The 23,710-nt window shown below is 44.8% G+C and overlaps 1 protein-coding gene and 1 long non-coding RNA gene across 13 annotated transcripts in view; one reads left to right on the forward strand and one right to left on the reverse strand.

The window, feature by feature from the left end:
• LOC128692988 (FERM and PDZ domain-containing protein 3) overlaps positions 1 to 22,297 on the forward strand; it is an 838,384-nt gene extending 816,087 nt beyond the window's left edge. For all 11 annotated transcript variants that reach the window (XM_053782415.2, XM_053782416.2, XM_053782410.2 and 8 more), the window contains one exon: positions 20,384 to 22,297. In XM_053782415.2, the coding sequence (XP_053638390.1) occupies positions 20,384 to 21,544 (1,161 nt within the window). In that variant the 3' untranslated portion in view covers positions 21,545 to 22,297. The remainder of the gene's footprint in view (positions 1 to 20,383) is intronic.
• Positions 1 to 23,710, reverse strand: part of LOC138853723 (uncharacterized) — a 78,429-nt gene that overhangs the window by 3,059 nt on the left and 51,660 nt on the right. The window lies entirely within an intron of this gene.

Raw genomic sequence — 23,710 nt, forward strand, 5'->3', positions numbered from 1 at the left:
GTAGGCCGTCTCCCACTGAGGCAGGGTGACCCAAAAAGAAAATACTTTCACCTCACTCACATAATCACTATTTTTGCAGAGGTGCTCAGAACACAACAGTTTAGAAGCATATACGTATAAAAAGACACAACCTATCCCTCCAAACTGCTAATATCCCAAAACCCCTCCTTTAGAGTGCAGGCATTGTACTTCCCATTTCCAGGACTCAAGTCCAGCTATGTAAAAATAACTGGTTTCCCTGAATCCCTTCACTAAATATTACCCTGCTCACACTCCAACAGGTCCCAAATACTATTCGTCTCCATTCACTCCTATTGAACACGCTCATGCACGCCTGTTGGAAGCCCCTTACTCCTTCCCCACCTTCCTTTCCCTACGGATTTAAATGCTCTCCATGTCATTCTACTTTGATCCATTCTCTCTAAATGACCAAACCACCTCAACAACCCCTCTAATACTTTTTATTAACTCCACACCTCCTAATATCCACACTCTGAATTTTCTGCATAATATTTACACCACACATTGCCCTTAGACAGGACATCTCCAACTGCCGCCTCGCTACTGCATTCACACCCATATAAGAGTGTTGGTACTACTATACTTTCATACATAAGTAGGTTTTATGGTATTGTATTTTTGTTGCCTCTTAAGCATTTAAAATACAGGCAAATCTTGCATTCTCCTACTTGCATTGATTATACACTTTTCATTTGCCTGTAGATTCTTAATTTGGGGGCTCCTAACAGTGGAAAAGTTAAGTTCTTTTAATGTTTCCTTTTCAATTTATAAGGCCTGGTTTGAGACAGGGTTTGGAAGGGTGAGGGGTTCATAACCCTTAGAACTTACGAGTGCCCCAATTTACGAGTTTTCTGAGTTACGAGCCATCACTGTCAATTTTTTTTGAATTGCGAGCCAAAATCAGAGTTACGAGCGAGCTTCAGATACTCCGCCACTAGATGGCGCAGCAAACACCACAACAGTGCACATGGTTACCTCGCCGTGGAAGCATCTCTCGTGTTATGCTTGTATTTTGTGCAGTTGTTTTGCCAAATTTCTTTTTTCTAACCATGGGCCCTAAGAAACGAAGTGCAAAGGACAGTGCTGAGATGATGTCCATTGAATTAACCCTTTGACTGTTTCCGACGTATAAATACGTCTTACGAGCCAATGTTTCTGACGTATTTATACGCACAAATTCTAGCGGCTTCAAATCAAGCGGGAAAGGCCTGGTAGGCCTACATGAGAGAGAATGGGTCTCAGTGGTCGGTATGCACCCTGTGAAAAAAATCTGGGACCCAGCAGTGCATTGTGGGAACGCCATGTTGTTAGTCCATTTTCACCATGCCTCTCGGTAAGAAGTTCCTCACTCCTCAGTGGATTGGAGGTCTTTTGTTCCCAAGTGATAGCTCTAACAGGGATGAAAATGTCAGTGACAGTGAATTCCAGGGTTTTGAAGTGAGTGCTACCGGAAAAAGTGCCCAGGATAACGTAATTAGTGATGAAAACCCAGATGACCCACAACCTTCCACCTCTGGTGCTGGGCCGGCTTGTTCACGTTCACGTTCGCCTGTACCAGGACGAAAGAGGAAACTATTTGGTCGTGTACAACACCCAGATGTTAGCAGTGATAGTGATTTCAAGGTCATTGAAAGCAGTTCTAGTGACAGTGAGAGTGAATATTCCCCAGTGAAGCGGCAGTATGTACGACGTAGCATGCGGTCTGGTAGTGTTTCATATGTTGTTCCAAGGGGAAGGAGAAACTCTGGGAGCACATCCCGTGGCCCTACACCACGACCTGATAGTGAAGATGACAATATTGTAACGATGGGTATGAATGATGTGAGTGATGGAGCAGGCAGTGGTGGTGATAGTGAGGGTGGCACGGCCCATGTGGCACCATCAGCGGGCCACGCTGCTGACTCTGCACAACAACCAGCCTAACCCTACCCCACACTCCCACAACCTGCACCACCACAACCACGGTACAATATCCAGACCCCACCAGCAGACCGCATCTGGGAGTGGCAGGACAGTGACGAGTTTGTTCCCAGTCCCCACGACTTTGATGAAACACAAAGTGGAATAAAGCCATCTTGTCCACTTGGGAACAATGCCAGTGAACTGGACTGCTTTGAGTTATTCTTCGATGAACCCCTGATGGACATCATTGTCAGGGAAACAAACACATACTGTGATTACACCATGGCAAATACAATTCTCTCACCAAAATCACGGCTACACAAGTGGAAGGAGACAACTGTGGCAGAGATGTACCTGTTTTTTGCCACAATAATGCTTATGCCACATATGTATAAGCACACTGTCACCACATATTGGGCAACAGAACGCCTGATTTCAACTCCAGGTTTTAGTGACATTATAGGTGTCAATCGTTTCCTGATACTGTTACGTATGTTACACTTTTCAGACAAAACCAGGCCTGACAGAAGCGACAGGTTATATAAGATCAGAAATGTGTTTATGTACCTGAAACAAAAGTGCTGCATGTATTTTTATCCCTTCAGGAAGCTTGTTATTGATGAGTCCTTGATTTTATTCAAAGGAAGACTCTCATTCAAGCAATATATACCAAGCAAGAGGAAACACTTTGGTATAAAGCTATTTGTACTGTGTGATTGCAGAAGTGGTCTAGTTTTGGATATCATTGTGTACACTGGCAGTAATACTTTGAGAGATACCATGAAGTTATTGGGTATCTCTGGTGATGTGGTTTGAACAATGATGGAACCATATCTTGGTAAGGGGCATATGTTATTTACTGATAACTGGTACACAAGCCCCATACTCAGTGATTTCTTGCAAGTGAACTTGACAGACGTGTGTGGCATAGTGCGTGGTAATCGTAAACATATGCCAAGGTTCGACGCTGGCACTCGCAGAGGTGAGGTGCAAGCCTTTGCTGCCAATGACATCATGACAAACGTGATGTCACATTGTTGACATCAGTTCACAGAAACGAAATGGTACCCAGTGGCAGGGACAACAGAGAGACCAATGAACCCATTCTAAAGCCTGCAGCTGTCATGGACTACAACCTCAATATGCGCTTAGTGGACAAATGTGACATGCAGATTGGGTGCGCAAGAGTTATAAGTGGTATATAAAACTTTTTTTCCATCTTGTTGATATCTCTATGCTAAATGCTTATAACATTTACAAGTTGAAGACCAACAAAACACCAAAATATGGTGAATTTTGCCTGTCAGTAATCAGACAAATAATTGCAAAGTACCAAGGAGCAACTCCTGCAATAGACCAGCGCCCACACACGTCATCTCGTTTCAGGCCTGGTGATCACTACCCCATACATCTGCCTCCTACTACTGCCAAGAAAAATGCTCAGGTGTTATGTATGTATGCATACCACAAAACGCCCACAAACACGCAGAGCCACTCGTTTTATGTGTGAGGAGTGTGAAGTGCCCCTCTGCATATACCCATATTTCAAAGAGTTCCACAAGCTGCAGCAGTTCTAGGAACGTGTTTAGTGACTGTACATATGTATATATATTATGGAACATTAGTAATAAACTGTTTACACAAACTAATAGTGATAGTTTGTTCTGTTATTGTGTTGTAAATAATGAGTGTATATTTGAAGAATGCACCTTACATTGGTCTCACAGGCCACATAAGTTACCTGGAACAGAAAAATATTGAAAAATGCAAGAAACCTTTGAATTAGAGTAAATAAAAGAATACTGGGTGGGCGGCAGTCGCCGCTGTTGCCGTACGCACGTCACTTTCTGCAAACTTTGCGGCTCTATATCTCGGTAAGTACTGATGGCAAATTTTTTTTTTTTTTTAATATTTGGTGACAGAATGACAGTTTCAGAGAGGGGCCTGAAACAGTCAAAGGGTTAAAGCATGAAATCATAGAAAAATACAAGTGAGGTATGCATTTAGTCGACTTGGCGAGGCAGTACAAGCGTAATATGTATGTATTTTGTGCCTTCTCTGTGAGCAGGCACAGGGTATTTATGCTGATTTACTTCCAAGATATTCACTCAAAATGTAGGCTTGTCTCCTGACTCGGGGGGCGGGGAAATCAGAGAAAATTGCTTGTTTCAGTGTTTTCCTTATGAAACTAGTGATCTAGTGCAGTTAGCCTCACAAATGCTGTCTTCTCTTATGATAAGACCTCGGTAGGGCAAGAATGGGAAGATATGGTCAGTGATAATTATTTTTTTTTTTACCTAGGGAGTGGTCGCCGCCACTCCTCACATAATGACATGTTTTATTCATTCTAGAGTATATGTTGTTTATGTCATCCTCTTCAAGGGGGGCTCCTTGGCGTGGTGAAGAGGCTCTTGGTCTGAGGAATTAGCCCTGTCGGTCTTCTTCCTCAGACCGAACCTAATTACCCCCCATTCTCCCCTCCCCTATCCCATCCTCCCCTTTTTCCATTCCTCCTCCTCCTCCTCACCCCTCCCTTTTGTCCTTTGGGATTTCTCCCACAGGCGCGCTAGTTCCTAGGTAGGGGAAAGGACACCGGGGTCCATCCCATTCCGTTGAGGTTCTTGGCGGTGGCGTAGTTTGCCGTGGAATCTGGATTGCCTGGGGATGTCCCGATCCCTCTCCGGTATCCCGGAGTAGCTTTGGGTGTCTTTTGGGCGACGGGTGTATCTCTGGAAGCCACCTTTCGGATTCCGGGGGTGGTGGCTGAAGGAGGTATGCTTTGTGGCGGATATCCGGCCGCCCTCTCTTTTGTCCACCGAGGTAGCTCGGCAGATGTGAGGTTGCTATCCCGGATTGCTGGTTTACTGGCATGAAGGGTAGGGTATGGCATGGGTTCCATGCTGCATCTGCGCTACTAGCGGTGTTGAGGTCCTCTTGGGTGCAGAGGGAGATTTCCGGCCCTTTCATTCCTCCTGGGAACTATTCCTCCCCGCTCCCCCCTTTTTTTTATTCTTTTTTTTTCTTAAAAACAAAAAGCAAAGGAGTAACCTAACCATGGCAGCCCTAGTCCATGAACCCACTACCCCCGGGCCTCTTCTTGATACTGCACCCCATTCTGACCCTGCCTTGTGTTTAGACCACTCTTCGGACACTCCTGAAGCCCCTGTACCTCTTGCTGGTGCTGTTTCCTCACCCGCTTCAGGTACCGGGGCTTCGACTGACTCCTTCGATTTGTCTGAACTCCACTCTCCTTTGACTATGCTTCCGGCTTCTCCCTCTACGGTACGGCAATTTTCGAATCGCCCACCCATTTCACGCCGGACCAACTCCGGTCCTACTCCTAAACGCCAACGTCAATCTCCTGATGATGCTCCTTCGTTACCTTCCCATTCTACTCGGAAAAGACCGACACGTCAAGCACTCCCTCTCCACGCTCAGTTTCGGACCACACAATGGACTAAATTCTTTACTTTAAGACAGACTTCTTCTGCCTACCTTTCTGACCATAGTATTGGCAAAGCGCTCCTGCGTCATGTTGGTAGAGATATTTCATTTCATGCTCTCAAGAGCGGTATGCGCATCGTCACTGTCCAGAATGCTACCCAAGCTCATGATCTTTCTCTCCTTTCGAATATCGATACTACTCCTATCACTATTGAAAAACATCTTTCTCTCAATTCTTGTAGTGGTACTGTCATTCTGCCCCATACCATAGTCCAACAGAATTTCCAGTCATGTGGCAATGACATTTTTGAACAGCTGGAACTCCAGGATCTCCCAATCCTCAAAGTAGACACTTATGTCCTTCCTGCCTGGGGGCGGAGACATTACCCTTGCAATGTGGCTCGTTTAACTTTTGACAGCCGAGAACTCCCGTCCTCTGTATATGTCGCGGGACATCGGTTACAAGTTCGGAAGGTGATACCTACACCGCAACAATGTAGTAATTGCTGGCGTTTTGGTCACCCAGCGAAATATTGCAGATCTATCGCCGAATGCCCAGTCTGTGGTGCCGACGACTATCCTAATACATCTTGCAGTCAACCTCCATCTTGCCTTAATTGTAACGAAGCTCACCCTTCGTACTCCCGCCGTTGCTAGGTCTACTTAAATGAACGTGAAATCCGTTGCCTCAAAGAGGCAGAAGGTCTCCCTTATGCTATGGCAGTTACTCATCTCTGCCTCCAAGGGAGACTACCCCGTGTTTCTTATTCTCGTGTTTCCAAACATCCCCCCACTTCTGGGGTCCCATCTTCTGCAGCCTCCTCTGTTGTTACCCCTCCCATAGCCACTACGGCATCTAATCCTTTTGCTGTCCTTGGCTCTGACGTCCCGACTACAACTCAGTCTGTTCTCACATCTTCGCGTCCTTCCTTGCAGGCCCCAGTATCGACAAGACCTCGTACGACACCTAATACCAATCGCCCCTATACTCAGAAGCCCAAAAAATCCACATTGCTCAAATCATCTTTGCCCCTTCCTTCCCTTCTTCCACCTCCACACTTGACCTTTCCAGTCTCTGTACCTAGTTCTTCCCCTCTCTCTGGCTCTATTACAAGTGTGGAGATTCACCCTCCTCCTCGTACTATGCCTTCCACCCCCGTCCCCTCTCAAGTTTCTCCCTCTTCTGCCACCTCCCAGGTTTCTGCCTCTCCTCCCCCCCCCCCCCACACTTCATCTCCAGTCCCTTACACTCTTCACTCCCCCTCTACTTTGGTACAGTCCATTACTGTCCCAGTCTTTACTCACCCTCCTCCTCTTATCTCCAATATGGTCTCCCATACATCTTTGAATTCAGAAACACTTGAAGCCATTTCAGAATATATTGCAGAGACTAAACCTTCAATGGACACTGATTCACTTCCTGTTCCTTCTCTTCCCTCTCCTCCATCTTCACAACCCCATTCTTCGCAGCACTCCGTTCCTTCGCTACTTGAACGTCTTCCAATGCCACCACACGTTGACTTTTCTAACCCCTCTAGTCCGTAGGTGCCTTTACCTACAGATTCCTGGTATTTTCTTCATCGCCAATCATGGCCTATTTACAGTGGAATATCCGCGGCCTCGGGTAATCGGGGTGAGCTTCAGATGTTGCTTTCCAGGTTTTCCCCTGTTGGTGCTTGCTTACAAGAACCAAAATTACACTCTGCTGTTTTCCAACCTATCTCAGGCTATAATTTATTATATTCTTCGGATCCTTTCTCAGATGGGACCTTTAATGAAAGTGCCCTTCTTCTATGCAATGATATTCCGTACTGTCAACTATTTGTCCATACCTCGCTGCATTACACTGCAGCCCGTATCCACTTGAATAAGTGGTTTACAATATGTTCTTTATATCTCTCTCCTTCTCGAGCATTTTCTATCCCAGACTTTGCCTTTCTTGTTTCATCCTTACCACCACCACTTCTGTTACTTGGTGATTTTAATGCCCACCATTTCCTCTGGGGGGGGGGTCTCATTGTGACTCACGTGGCATCCAGTTGGAGGCTTTTCTCGCCTCTCACCCCCTCCATGTTTTAAATACAGGTACTCCCACCCATTTTGATCCTTGTACTCATACTCTCTCGTGCATCGATCTATCAGTCTGCTCTTCCTCCACTGCACTAGACTTCACCTGGTCTGTTCTACCAGACTTGCATGACAGCGATCATTTTTACTTCTCCTTCCTATTCACCACCTTTCCGTAGCCCTCGCTGGCAATTTGATCGGGCAAATTGGGATCTTTACTCACACCTCACTGCTTTTAGTGAGGTTCCTTCTTCATCCTCCATTGATGAGCTCCTACACATCTTCTCGACGTCAGTTTATACCGCAGCTTCTCATTCTATACCCCAAACCTCAGGCAGGCATTCTCAGAAGTGCGTGCCTTGGTGGTCTCCTGCTTGTGCTCGTGCAGTACGTTTGAAACGTGCTGCATGGGGCAGGTACCGGTACAATAGAACCGCTGAGAGACTTCTTGATTTTAAGCAGAAGCGTGCAATCGCTCGCCGTGTCATCCGTGAAGCTAAACGCACTTGTTGGCGAGACTATGTTTCCACCATCACCTCTGCTTCTTCTATGAGTGCAGTCTGGAAAAAAGTGAGGAAATTGAGTGGTAAATACTCTCCTGACCCGGCTCCTGTTCTACGGGTCGCTGGTGTTGATGTAGCAAACCCTCTCGACGTTGCCATTGAACTTGGCACACATCTGGTCCGTATCTATGCCCCTCGTTTCTTTCCTCAAAGTCTGCCAGAGAGTTAGTACCCTTGGACTTTTCTTCTCTCAGAGAAGAACAGTATAACGTGCCTTTTACACTTCAAGAACTGGAGGCCACGCTTTCAGCTTGCCGATCATCGGCAGCTGGGCCTGACGACATTCATATTCGTATGTTACAACATTTACATCGGTCAGCCCTTGTAGTCCTCTTACACCTCTTCAATCTTATTTGGGCACAAGGAGTTCTTCCCCAGCTGTGGAAAACTGCCATTGTTCTCCCTTTCCGCAAACCGGGTACTACAGGACATGATGCCTCCCACTATCGCCCCATCGCTCTTACTAGTGCAGTTTGCAAAGTGATGGAACGTCTCGTAAATCGACGTTTAATGTGGTATTTAGAGACACACAACAGTCTCTCCGCTAGTCAATATGGCTTTCGTAAGGGTCGTTCTACCATAGACCCCTTACTACGCTTGGATACGTATGTTCATAATGCCTTTGCGAATAATCACTCAGTTATTACCATATTTTTTGACCTTGAGAAGGCATATGACACAACTTGGAGGTATAATATTTTGGCCCAGGCCCATTCCTTAGGCTTCCGAGGCAATCTACCATCCTTCCTTTAGAACTTTTTTAACTGACAGACATTTCCGTGTTCGAGTCAATAATGTTCTTTCCCCGGACTTCGTCCAAGCTGAAGGTGTCCCTCAGGGATGTGTTCTAAGCACAACACTTTTTCTCCTTGCTATAAATGATTTGGCCTCTGTTCTTCCACCCAATATTTGGTCATCACTATGTTGATGACTTCGCTATTGCTTGTGCAGGCGCTGACTGTCACCTTATTGCAGTTTCTCTCCAGCATGCGGTCGACCGTGTTTCCACTTGGGCCACCACGCATGGGTTTAAATTTTCAAGTACCAAAACTCACCAAATTACTTTCACTAGACGCTCTGTTATCTCCGATCATCCTTTGTATCTCTATGGCTCCCGTATCCCCGAACGTGATACAGTCAGGTTTCTAGGCCTTCTCTTTGACCGTCGGTTATCCTGGAAACCTCACATTACCTCTCTGAAGGCAACTTGTCACAGCCGGCTAAACCTTCTTAAAACCCTTGCTCATCTTTCCTGGGGAGCTGATCGTCCAACTCTGCTTCACCTATATTCAGCCCTCGTTTTATCGAAACTCTATTATGGTGACCAGATTTATTCCGCGGCCTCTCCTGCTACTCTCTCTAGCCTTAACTCTATCCATCACCAAGGATTACGTTTGTGCCTTGGTGCTTTTCGCTCTTCCCCTGTTGAGAGCCTCTATACAGAAGCGAATGTTCCATCCTTGTCTGATCGCCGTGATGCCCATTGCCTTCGCTACTATGTACGCTCTCACGATCTACACAATCCTTCCATTTATAGAATGGTCACCGATGTTAGTAGACATTCTTTATTCATTCGCCGCCCCTGTTTGCTCCGTCCCTTTTCTCTTCGCCTACATTCACTCTTGTCTTCCCTTCAGTTACCACCTTTATATGTTCATGTAGCATCTCACTTTTCCCCACCCCCGTGGGAAGTTCCAGCTGTTCGGGTCTGTTCTTTCTCACTCCCTTGCTCGAAAACTCAACTGCCTACGGTGGCTTCCCGCTCTCTTTTTCTTGATCACTTCCACTCCCATTCTCATGCCACCACTGTGTACACAGATGGCTCTAAGTCTTCAGACGGTGTCGGATTCGCAGCAGTGTTTCCGGACAGCGTTGTGCGGGGGCATTTACTATCTTCAGCTAGCATTTTTACTGCTGAACTGTATGCCATTCTTGCAGCACTTATTCGTATCGCATCTATGCCTGTGTCATCATTTATAGTAGTCTCAGACTCCCTTAGTGCTCTACAGGCTATACGAAAATTTGATACATCTCATCCCCTAGTTCTCCGTATCCAACTTTGGCTACGCCGTATCTCTACCAAACATAAAGATATTGTTTTTTGTTGGGTCCCTGGTCATGTCGACGTACAGGGCAATGAACAGGCAGACACTGCTGCGCGGTCAGCAGTACATGACCTACCAATTTCCTATCGAGGTGTTCCATTTCTGGACTATTTTGCTGCAATAGCTACCCACCTTCGCACCCGTTGGCAACAACGTTGGTCAACTCTGCTCGGTAACAAACTTCATTCTATTAAACCGAGCATAGGTTACTGGCCGTCTTCTTGTCATCAGTGCCGAGGTTGGGAGACCACTCTCTCCCGCCTTCGCATTGGCCACACTCGTCTTACTCATGGGTATCTCATGGCGAGGCACCCTGTTCCTCTCTGTGAGCACTATCTATCTACTTCTCTTACAGTTTACCTGGAGAGAGTTCCGGGGGTCAGCGCCCCCGCGGCCCAGTCTGTGACCAGGCCTCCTTAGGTCAGTGTCCCAGGATGCGACCCACACCAGTCGACTAACACCCAGGTACCCATTTTACTGATGGGGAACATAGACAACAGGTGGAAAGAAACACGTCCAATATTTCTACTCTGGCTGGGAATCGAACCCAGGCCCTCGCCGTGTGAAGCGAGAGCGTTAACCACCAGGCCACCAGAGCAGTGTCAAGTTCCAGTATCAATTAGCCACATTCTGTTAGACTGCCCTCTCTATCAACGAGCACGCAGAATTTACCTCCAACGTTGTCATCGTTCTACTACTCTCTCTTTACCTTCCCTTCTTGCTGATGGACCCTCCTTTAATCCTGACTCTCATTGACTTCTTGACAACGACTGATTTACTCCACAAACTCTGATGATACTTTTCGCACTCCCCTCAGCCCTTTCTAGTTCAGTCTCTTGCTGCCCTTTACCCTTTCACCATCCACTACCCGCTGTTATCCGTAACCTATTACTCATCCATCTCCCTTTTGCCGCCCTTGCTTCCTTCCTGCCCTGCAGCGCTGTATAGTCCTTGTGGCTTAGCGCTTCTTTTTGATTATAATAATAATAATGTTTATGTCATATTAGATCAATTTTGATAGATAAATAAGCTGTAGAGTTGATATTAGCGTTACATTGAAGTATTTTCTCCTGCCTCCCGAGGTTCAGGAATTTTGCTGGAATCGAGTTACAAGCTGGGTCAGGGTACCACTGTATTAGTAAACATTAACAAATATATATACAGTACTTGACTTCTTAATTCTTATTCTCTTTTTTAAATTGACATTCATAGGCAATACCTAAAGTTAAGCAACATTTTTGAGAGACGACATTGGAAAAAATACTATGCTCAAATTTGAGGAAAAATTTACTGAACAAGGAACTTAAATTATTCACCTGATCACACGATTTTACTCTTATTTACCCCATAGTATTGAGATACTTTACTCTAAATGATGCTCTACACTCAAAGGATTTGCCTACATGTCAGTGCTTCTTAGAAAACAACTCCGTTAGTCATTTGCGACGATAAATGGAGATAATTGGTATAAATTATTGTACCAGTATGGTGGATATTATTATAATCAAGGGGGAAGCGCTAAACCCGTAGTATGGTGGATAAATATACAAATACGGTATAATGTGATCCTTTATTAACATTTCACTCAGACTGTGGGCTAAGTCATAAACAGGACTTTATAAAGCTGACTATGTAGGCAAAATGTCAATAAAAGATCACAGTGTACTACATTTGTGTCTATCTAAGACTCTCATATATAAGGAGGACAGAATTAAATCCCTAAACCTTTACCTAGCTACTGTATGCTGAAATGCAATACCTGCATACAAGAAAATTAAATTTTAGTGAACTTTCAAAGGCTTGTTACTGCTTACCCAACAACCACTACAAATATTATCCCCAGTGCACTACACAGTAATCTGTTCATATCTCACTTACTGTGTTGGGTGCGTGGAATCTACAACAACAAAACTATCTTACACTAATCAGATGACAACAAAAGGTTGCCATAAAAATTATATTAAAGATCTAAATACCCCTTTCATACAACAACAACTGGATGTATTGACCATGCAGATATCTGCTCTCTTCACTTTACTGAACACACACAGGCCCTATCCCCCCCCCCCAAAAAAAAAAAATATATCCAGTGTGATGTAGTGCTTGTGAGGTCACTAAGGAAGACCTAACTAACCAGTAACTGTCATACGCCTTGCCTTGGCAAATAGCTGTCAGCCATGCCTCATGGCTTAAGACTAGCATCAGGTCAAAACACGTGGTGCACACCTCATTGGGGGTGCTTGAAGAACCATATAAGCTCAAGGAAACGGCTAGAGAGGGGGGATTCGAGCAGAGCTGCTGCCAGTGGGCTGTTGGAGACTGGCTGGAGCAGTGCTCGGCTGTGTAGGTCTTGGGACTTGTGGCTAAGTTCCTGTGGTGAACTGTCAAGTTATATTCTGTTTCGTCAGTCGATTGTATTCCCTGTCTCACTACTTATGTGTACCATCCCCATTTATCTAAACCCAATAGTGTTCTCCTGTTCCCAAATATATTATTGTACAAGGACTTGATAATATTTGAGTGGAATAGTAATATTCACTGTCCCCTTTATTTATTTTTTATTTCAAGTACTGAGAGGGTGAGTAGTGTGGTGGTAGAGATAATGAGAGATGGTCTAGTCACCAGTGACCTCACATTATCTCCGCTCCTGTCACTTGACGCACCTCTCCTGCCTATCCTCTTCAAGGGGGGCTCCTTGGCGTGGTGAAGAGGCTCTTGGTCTGAGGAATTAGACCTGTCGGTCTCCTTCCTCAGACCGAACCTAATAACCCCCCAATCCCCCGTTCCCTATCCCTTCCTCCCCTTTTTCTTTTCCTCCTCCTCCTCCCCCCCACCCCTTCCTTTTTGGCCTTTGAGATTTTTTTTTTCCACAGGCACACTAGTTCCTAGGTAGGGGAAAGGGTACCGGGGTCCATCCCATTCCGTTGAGGTTCTTGGCGGTGGCGTAGTTTGCCGTGGAATCTGGATTGCCTGGGAATGTCCCGATCCCTCTCCGGTATCCCGGAGGGTGGCTTTGGGTGTCTCTCGGGTGATGGGTGTATCTCTGGAAGCCACCTTTCGGATTCCGGGGGTGGTGGCCGAAGGAGGTATGCTTTATGGCAGATTTCCAGCCACCCTCTCTTTTGTCCACCGAGGTAGCTCGGCAGATGTGAGGTTGCTATCCCGGATTGCCGGTTTACTGGCATGATGGGTAGGGTATGGCACGGGTTCCATGCTGCATCTGCGCTACTTGCGGTGCTGAGGTCCTCTTGGGCGCGGAGGGAGATTTCTGGCCCTTTCATTCCTCCTAGGAACTATCCCTCCCCTGTCCCCCCTTATTTTTCTTAAAAACAAAAAGAAAGAAGTAACCTAACCATGGCAGCCCTAGTCCATGAACCTGCTACCCCCGGGCCCCTTCTTGATACCGCACCCCGTTCTGACCCCGCCTCGTCTTTGGACCACTCTTCGGACACTCCTCATGCCTCTGTACCTCTTGCCGGTGCTGTTTCCTCACCCGCTTCAGGTACTGAGGCCTCGACTGACTCCTTCGATTTATCTGACCTTCGCTCTCCTCTGACTATGCTTCCGGCCTCTCCCTCTACGGTGTGGCAATTTTTGAATCGCCAGCCCATTCCACGTCGGACCAACTCTGGTCCCACGCCTAAATGCCAACGACAATTACCTGCTGATGATCCTTCTCCACCTTCTCGTTCTTCTCAGAAAAGATCGACACGTCCTTCACTACCTTTCCACGCTCAATTTCAGACTGCACAATGGACTAAATTCTTCACTTTATGACTGACTTCCTCTACTGCCTATCTTTCTGACCACAGTATTGGCAAGGCACTCCTACGCCATGTTGGTAAAGATATTTCTTTTCATGCTCTTAAGAGCGGTACGCGCATCATCACCGTACAGAATGCTACCCAGGCTCATGAGCTTTCTCGTCTTTCCCATATCGATACTGTTCCTGTCACTATTGAAAAACATCATTCCCTCAATTCTTGTAGTGGTACCGTCATTCTGCCCCATACCATAGTTCAACAAAGTTTCCAGACATGTGGCACTGACATTCTTGAACAGCTGGAACTCCAAGATCTCCCAATCCTCAAGGTAGACACTTACGTTCTTCCTGCCCTTGGGCAGAGACGATACCCTAGCAACGTGGCTCGTTTAACTTTTGACAGCTGTGAACTCCCATCCTCAGTTTATGTAGCAAGACATGGGTTACAAGTTCGAAAGGTAATCCCTACACCGCAACAGTGTAGAAATTGCTGGCGATTTGGCCATCCAGCGAAATATTGCAGATCTATCGCTGAATGCCCAGTCTGTGGTGCCGATGACCATTCTAATACGTCTTGCAATCGACCTCCCTCTTGCCTTAATTGTCATGAGGCTCACCCTTCGTACTCTTGCCGTTGTCAAGTCTACTTAAACGAGCGGGAAATCCGTTACCTCAAAGAGGCAGAAGGTCTCCCTTATGCCATGGCAGTTTCTCATCTCCGCCTCCAAGGGAGACTACCTCGTGTTTCTTATTCCCGTGTTTCAAAACGTCCCCCACTTCTGGGATCCCATCTTCTGCAACTACCTCTGTGGTTACCTCTCCCATAGTCACTCCTGTATCTAATTCTTTTGCTGTCCTAGGCTCAGACGTCCCTACTTCAACGCCTCAGTCTGATCTCGCTTCTTCGTGTTCTCTCTCACAAGCCTCGGTAGCGAAGAGATCTCATACGACACCTCTTCCCAATCATCCCTCTACTTATCAAAAGTCAAAAAAAGTCCGTTAACACCTCCTACCCATCTTCCACCTCCTCATTTTACCTTCCCTGTCTCTGTACCTGGTTCTCCCACTCTCACTGGCTCTGTTACAAGTGTAGAGGTTCACCCTCCTTCCCCGTCCCCTCCCAAGTTTCTTCCTCTTCTGCCACCTCCCAGGTTTCTGCCTCTTCTGTCCCCTTCCACACTTCTCCAGTTCCCTCCACCCTATCGCCCCCCCCCTACCTTGTTACAGTCCAGTACAGTTCCAATCTTTACTCATCCTCCCCCTACTATTTCCAATATTGTCTCCCATACGACGTCTCTGAATTCCGAAACACTTGAAGCAATCTCTGAATATATTGCAGAGACCAAACCATCAATGGACACTGATCCACCCTCCGTTCCTTCTCTCTCCTCTGCTCCATCTGCGCAACTCCTTTGTTCAGAGCGCACCGTTCCCTCGCTGCTTGAACGTTTTCCACTGCCTCCGCATGTGGACTTTTGTAACCCCTCTAGTCCGTAGGAACTCTTACCTGCGGATTTCAGGTATCCTTATCATTGCCAATCATGGCCTATTTACAGTGGAATATACGCAGCCTCAGAGGTAATTGGGGTGAGCTTCAGATGTTACTCTCCCAGTTTTCCCCTGTTGGTGTTTGCTTACAGGAACCAAAATTACACTCTGCTGTTATCTCTTCCATCTCAGGCTATAATTTATTGTATTCTTCAGATCCTTTTCCTGATGGGACCTTTAATGAAAGTGCCCTTCTTCTACGCACTGATATTCCGTACCATCAGCTATTTGTTCATACCTCGCTGCATTACACAGCAGCCCGTATCCACTTGCATAGGTGGCATACGCTCTGTTCTTTATATCTCTCTTTATATCCATTCCGGATATTGCCTTTCTTGTTTCGTCATTACCGCCACCGATTCTGTTACTTGGCGATTATAATGCCCACCACTTCCTCTGGGGGGGGTCTCGCTGTGATTCCCGTGGCATTCAGTTAGAGACTTTTCTTGCCACCCACCCCCTCCATGTTTTAATTACAGGTACTCACGCCCATTTTGATCCTCGAACTCACACTCTCTCTTGCATCGATCTCTCAGTCTGCTCTTCCTCCGCCGCATTAGACTTCACTTGGTCTGTTCTCCCGGACTTACATGACAGCGATCATTTCCCAATCATTCTTACTTCCCCTTCATATTCACCACCTCTTCGCATCCCACGCTGGCAATTTGAAACCTTTACTCACACCTAACTGTTTTTAGAGAGGTTCCTTCTTCGTCATCCATCGATGAGCTTTTACACCTCTTCTCGTCCTCCGTTTTAACCGCAGCTTCTAATTGTATACCCCAAACTTCGGGCAGGCATTCTCAGAAATGCGTGCCTTGGTGGTCTCCTGCTTGTGCTCGTGCAGTACATTTGAAACGTGCTGCATGGGGCAGGTACCGGTACAATAGAACCGCGGAGAGACTTCTTGATTTTAAGCAAAAGCGTGCAATCGCTCGCCATGTCATCCGTGACGCAAAACACACTTGCTGGCGAGATTATGTCTCCACCATCACCTCTGCTTCCTCTATGAGTACAGTCTGGAAAAAAGTACGAAAACTGAGTGGTAAATATTCTCCTGACCCGGCTCCTGTTTTGCGGGTTGCCGGTATTGATATAGCAAACCCACTAGATGTTGCCAATGAAATTGGCAATCATCTGGTCCGTATTTCTCAGGGACTCCATCTATGCCCCTCGTTTCTTTCCTCAAAGTCTGCCAGAGAGTTAGCACCCTTGGACTTTTCTTCTCTCAGAGAAGAACAGTATAATGTGCCTTTTACACTTCAAGAACTAGAGGCAACACTATCAGCTTGCCGATCATCGGCAGCTGGGCCCAACGACTTTCATATTCGTATGCTACAACATTTACATCAGTCAGCCCTTGCAGTCCTATTACGCCTTTACAATCTTATTTGGTCACAAGGAGTTCTTCCACAGCTTTGGAAATCTGCCATTGTTCTCCCTTTCCGCAAACCAGGCACTACGGGACATGAAGTCTCCCACTATCGTCCCATTGCTCTTACCAGTGCAGTTTGCAAAGTGATGGAACGCCTGGTAAGTAGACATTTAGTGTGGTATTTAGAGACACACAACTGTCTCTCCACTCGTCAATATGGCTTTCGTAAGGGACGTTCTACCATAGACCCCTTACTATGCTTGGATACGTATGTTCGTAATGCCTTTGCGAATAACCACTCAGTTATTGCCATATTTTTTGACCTTGAGAAGGCATATGACATAACTTGGAGGTATAATATTTTAGCCCAAGCCCACTCCTTAGGCCTTCGAGGCAATCTACCATCCTTCCTTAAGAACTTTTTAACTGACAGGCATTTCCGTGTTCGGGTTAATAATGTGCTCTCCCTGGACTTTATCCAAGCTGAAGGTGTCCCCCAGGGATGTGTTCTGAGCACAACACTTTTTCTCCTTGCTATTAATGATTTGGCCTCTAGTCTTCCATCAAATATTTGGTCATTACTCTATGTTGATGACTTCGCTATTGCCTGTGCAGGCGCTGACTGTCACCTCATTACAGTTTCTCTCCAGCATGCGGTCGACCGTGTTTCCAATTGGGCCACCACACATGGGTTTAAATTTTCCAGCACTAAAACCCACCAAATTACTTTCACTAGACGCTCTGTCATCTCCGATCATCCTTTGTACCTCTATGGCTCCCATATCCCTGAACGTGATACAGTCAAGTTTCTGGGCCTCCTCTTTGACTGTAGGTTACCCTGGAAACCTCACATTACCTCTCTGCAGGCAACTTGTCACAGCCGGCTGAACCTTCTTAAAACCCTTGCTCATCTTTCATGGGGAGCTGATCGTCGAACCCTCCTTCGCCTACATTCCACCCTCATTTTATCGAAACTTGATTATGGTGACCAGATCTATTCAGCGGCATCTCCTCCTACTCTCTCTAGCCTTAACCCCATTCATCACCAAGGATTACGTTTATGCCTTGGTGCTTTTCGCTCTTCCCCTGTTGAGAGCCTCTATGCAGAAGCGAACGTTCCATCCTTATCCGATCACCGTGATGCCCATTGCCTTCGCTACTATGTACGCTCTCATGATCTCCGCAATCCTTCCATTTATAGAATGGTCACTGATATTAGTAGACATTCTTTATTTGTTCGCCGCCCCTGTTTACTCCATTCCTTCTCTCTTCGCCTTCATTCACTCTTGTCTTCTCTTCAATTACCACCTTTCTATGTTCATGTAGCATCTCACTTTTCCCTACCCCCCTGGGAAGTTCCAGCTGTTCGAGTCTTGTTCTTTCTCTCTCCCTTGCTCGAAAGCCCAACTGTCTACGGTTGCTTCCCGCTCTCTTTTTCTTGACCACTTCCACTCTCATTCTCATGCCATTGCTGTGTACACAGATGGCTCTAAGTCTTCTGACGGCGTAGGATTCGCAGCAGTGTTTCCGGACAGCGTCGTACGAGGGCATTTACTATCTTCGGCTAGTATTTTTACTGCTGAATTGTATGCCATCCTTGCAGCACTTATCCGTATTGCATCTATGCCTGTGTCATCATTTGTGGTTGTCTCAGACTCCCTTAGTGCTTTACAGGCTATACAGAAATTTGATACACCTCACCCCTTAGTCCTCCGTATCCAACTTTGGCTACGCCGCATCTTTCCCAAGCATAAAGATATTGTTTTTTGTTGGGTCCCTAGTCATGTTGATGTACAGGCCAATGAACAGGCAGACACTGCTGCGCAGTCAGCAGTACATAACCTACCAGTTTCATATAGAGGTATTCCATTTACGGACTATTTTGCTGCAATATCTTCCCACCTTCACACCCGTTGGCAACAACGTTGGTCTACTATGCTCGGCAACAAACTTCAATCTATTAAACCGAGTATAGGTTACTGGCCGTCTTCTTATCACCAGTGTCGAGGTTGGGAGACTACTCTCTCCCATCTTCGCATTGGCCATACTCGTCTTACTCATGGATATCTCATGGAGAGGAGCCCTGCTCCTCTCTGTGAGAATTGCCAAGCTCCATTATCAGTCAGCCACATTCTTTTGGACTGCCCACTTTATCAACGAGCACGCAGAATTTACCTCCGTCGTCGTCTACGCTCTGCTGCTCTCTCTTTACCTTCCCTTCTCGCTGATGGACCCACCTTTCATCCGGACTCTCTCATTGACTTTTTGACAACAACTGACTTCCTTCACAAATTCTGATTCCTTCAGCCCTTTCTACTTCAATCTCTTGCTACCCTCTACCCCCGTACTATCCCCTGCCCCGCTGTTTTCTGTAACCTACTGATCATCCCTCCTCCCTTCTGCCACCCAATACCCTCGCTTCCTTCCCTACCCTGCAGCGCTGTATAGCCCTTGTGGCTTAGCGCTTCTTTTTGATTATAATAATTATCTCCTGCCTATCCCTCCGATTACTCTTTATTCCCCAATTATCCATTCATTCCATTACCCACCTATATGACACCATTCAAATAACTAAAGTAGAACCTCCATACAAATAACGGTTCAGAAAAATGGAAAAGGCTCCCCTGAAGAAACTTAAAAGATTTTTGGCAATGTCCTTCAAAAGAATTTTCAGGAACACTGCACTTGCAATATATTCAGGCAATCATGCAAGATCACAAAGTACTGAGTTAGATATAATGTAACCAAATCACTGTCTCAGGCCATACAAAACAGTGTGTAGGGAAATAGAAATATTCATGACCTCTGTCAAACTGGTTCTAGTTACAAGTCATGTCATGCATTATATCCTGTAAAAACCAATTCTTCTTTTTTTCAAAATAAGTACTTTTGTAGTTTTACGATTATCATCCTATATTACAGGTTAGGTAAGATTTGTTAGGAAAAGTGTTTTCTGACACAGGTCTTAGTCATATGATGACCCGCTGTTGGATCTTTTGGTCGTCTGGCCGAGGCCTTCTGCTGGCTTACCGGTCCACCCCTCTAAAAATTACGGTTATGATAATAACCTATATTACAGTTGCACTAGAGTTTAATTCAAATCTTAATCTCTCTCAATTAATCATCTGCTAATTATATGCCACAAATTCCCATGAATAGCTCATTTCAAGTACATAAAATCTGTACCTAACTTTTTATTGTTAAACTGTTAACATTCTTTACTTCTGAAGTACTCATAGTGTATGAACAGCAACTTCATATTATGTATCAGTGTAATTTAGTGTGGATATTTGCTGTTTGGAGGGGCAGCTGAACTATAGTATCTATGTGCCTCTGGCAAGACAATGATAGAGTGAATGATGGCGAGTGTTTCTTTTTCGGGTCACCCTATCTCGATGGGAGACGGCTAGTGTGTAAAAGAAATTAACAAAAACTCAATATAGACTAAATTAAATTAATATGCTCCTCTTAATAAGAAGCTGTTTAATCTTCAGCTGTAAACAGTATTATTATTGTTTGAGTAGCAAGTTATAAAATTTATTTTTAGTATGTGGTGGTGTGCTTACACTCAAATAATTATAAATATTCTCCCCAGGATAATGTGAAGGCAGCTCTACAGAATAAAGGCCTGCGTTCACCTTCACCAGCGCGCAAGGCAATAAGGAGCCCCTCACCAGATAATACTGAACGGCCACCTTCGGTGCCTTCAAGACTTCGCAAGCCACAGCTTAGCCCAACAACTTCTCCAACAAATAATTTACCAGGTACACACCGTCCTCGTCCTTCAGGCAAATTAAATGCACCTGCACCTTCCAATAGTAAGGCTTCTGCAACCAGTCCAACGTCCCCTCGAGGTGGGAATCGTTCTCCTCAGAAAAGTCCTAAAGTTAGTTGTAAGCCTGCTGCCACAGAGGAGCTCAAGCCTCAGCTTCCTGCTAAAACAAGTCAGTCACCAGCTAGACGAGTTCCTGCATCGCCACCAACCACTAATGGCGTAAAAAGTCCCATAAGAGGCACAGACAAAAACTCATCTTCTAGATTGCCCAGACCAGATAATGCCAGTGTAGCCCTTAAGAATAGCCTTAATCAAGAAGTTGCTCCTCTTCAGACATCCTCACCAAAACTCTCGCCTAAAAACAAGATGGTCAATGGGAAGACTCCAAATGGTATGGATCTAGATGATTCTTTAGACTCTGGTAGCTTTGACCAAGATTCATTAGAAGAAGCAGAAGACATCGAGGTAATGCCTCCAGCTTCAAGAGATGCCTTCCGTCGTTTTACAGTAGTAGTTAGTCAATCCCTAAAGTCCTTAACAGAGATGGCAGCAGTTTGCACAGAAGCACAACGTTCTGGAGGTACTGCAACTCAAGATGAAACAAAATTCCAGGAAGCCAGAGAGGCCCTAACAAGTGAATCAAGACAGTTTGTAACAGCTTCCAAATTATTTGTCAAGTCAGCTACAGAATCAGAAGATACTCTATTGCAGTGCCTGGCTACATGTGTAACCCTGATGCAGCGCATGGTGGACGTTACTCAACAAGTGGTACGGCACACAACGACCCCCCTCCAGACGCAAAATGTCGTAGTCAAGGTGAGGGATGTAGCAACCACCTACCAGTCCACTGTACGGGCAGCACTCTCTGCTGCTGGCCGGGGAATGGACCACCCTTCCATGAACACCCTCATGACTCAGGCCACCAACCTGGCTGGTGTACTCACTGCTCTCATGCGTACACTCAGAGTATTTAGTCCATGAGTCCTTAAAAACTATGATTTCTCATATAGTTTCATAGACTTGTGCATTATCATATTTTAATTAATATTTAAAGTAAATGACTATAAAAATTGCCACTGACAGTGCAATGGATGGAAACTTACAAAAAGTACTTAATGTATTTACACGTTTGTAGATATAGAAGTAGCAACAAATGATATGCATAATGTCAACCATTTTAGCCTGACCAGTTTCTGTAAATAATGATAGAAATCTCAGGTATTATGAAGAGTTTGGAGAACAGGAGCATCAGCGCACCAGCTGAAAACGCAAGCCTTTAGGACGGGTGATCAAGTTGGGACAGTTGGAGGGTAACCTAACCATTAATAGAGTTGTATATTTCAATACAATGATACAAGATAATTGTGTGTATAATGCCTAACTTGCCCAGTCTTGCATTTGAAGATAACTTTCAAAGTGTATGTTTGTATCTCAAATGTACTTATCAGTGATTATTTGAGTTATTTTTTTATTACAAGTTTGTCATGATTTGGAACTGTTGTCTTTTTTATTTTATTTGTATTTGTTATGTACCAGTAACTCAAACATTTCTTCTATTTTCACACTAATCTAAAAATCATTTGAGTCCCACACTTGTGTCCCTCTGTTGATGTATATAATGTCTGTACAGCAAAATAACCTTGTGACATGTCAGCCCCCAGTTAGGAGTTGTAATTCAGTGTTTTTTTAGTGTAACTGCTGTATTTTATGCTAAATATAGTGTTACAGAGTATATTATGGATTTATCTCTATCCTTCTGTGCATAGTCATGTGCAATGTACTGTACATATGATTAATACAGGTCCATAACACAATATATGTCTGATATGTATGCTATTTCACTTTAAAAATAAAAAGATATATCACAGTATATAGTCTACTTTCACAAGAAAAATTCTTAAATGTTATATAGTAATGTTAATTATTTGAAAAAGACATTGCAGTTAACACATTGTACACACAAGGTACACATTTATAGATACTGTACAATATATAAAAAAAATTTTGAGTGTGTCTATCCAATGTTTTACTGAGCTGGCATGAACCTCGCTGCAGTAGTTAAGTCAGCACTGAATAGCCCACAAAGGTTCAGCACTATCATTCAGGATATGTCTGGTGCATCCAACAAAATCAGCAGACTCTTGTAAGTCACTACCACCCAGCTCTGGCTGGGAGGTTAAATCACCACCACCAGATGATGTAACCCCTACTAAATGTAAACACTCCCAAATATCCTCAGTAGCATATTACCAACCCTTCTAGAAAAATACCCTGACTTTGCTCACTGTAAATAATGCATAACCACTTAAACTATATTACGAGCATACCTTGCTAAAATACAAGCTTCGTAATATTTTTGTGGCCTAATTAATTTCTGCATAAATATCTCGTAACAATTGTAATTAGATATAAACGTATAAATAGTTCATTACCACTGTAACTTTTTTAGCTATCAAAACTTAGCACCCCAGTTCCTGGACCCATTATGTGCCTCTGTAATCTTTTTGATTAATGCCACAGGCATAATAAACTATACTCACATAAGTCTAGGGGAATTATTATAATCAAAAAGAAGCACTAAACCTACAAGGGTCATACAGATGCCTTCAGTTCAAACAATTATTATTGTGGGGGAGCACTAAACCCATAAAAATTATGCAGTGCCTGTGGGGGGGGGTTATGGAAGGCATTCAGACTCGATTCTGGAAACTGGAGCACAGACTGAATTCCCTAGATCAAGAGCCCCTCACCAGCATCAATGAATTTTTCTTGAGGGGAAGTTCAGACAATAGATTAGAGTTAAACCACCTGTACACAAAAATAGCTATTTTGTCTCTATGTAAGTATTCATAGTATACACATATGGTAATTATTCTGGCCATAAGCACCTAGGAATGCAAACTTCCCTATCATGGGTCATGGGAACCACATTATATATCTAGCTTGGACCTCAGTGCCACAAGCCACATGGTTAACCATACTAAGAACCTTTTCTCCATTTTCATTAATCCATCTATGATATTTTCTTCAAAATTATACAACACGTTACATATTAAATAACAATGGTTATAAATGACCATAATTTTTAAAAGGGGTGGACCGGTAAGCCAGTGGAAGGCCTCGGTCAGATGACCAAAAGCTCCAAAG

Source organism: Cherax quadricarinatus, chromosome 38, assembly GCF_038502225.1.
Source record: "Cherax quadricarinatus isolate ZL_2023a chromosome 38, ASM3850222v1, whole genome shotgun sequence".
Lineage (NCBI taxonomy): Eukaryota > Metazoa > Arthropoda > Malacostraca > Decapoda > Parastacidae > Cherax > Cherax quadricarinatus.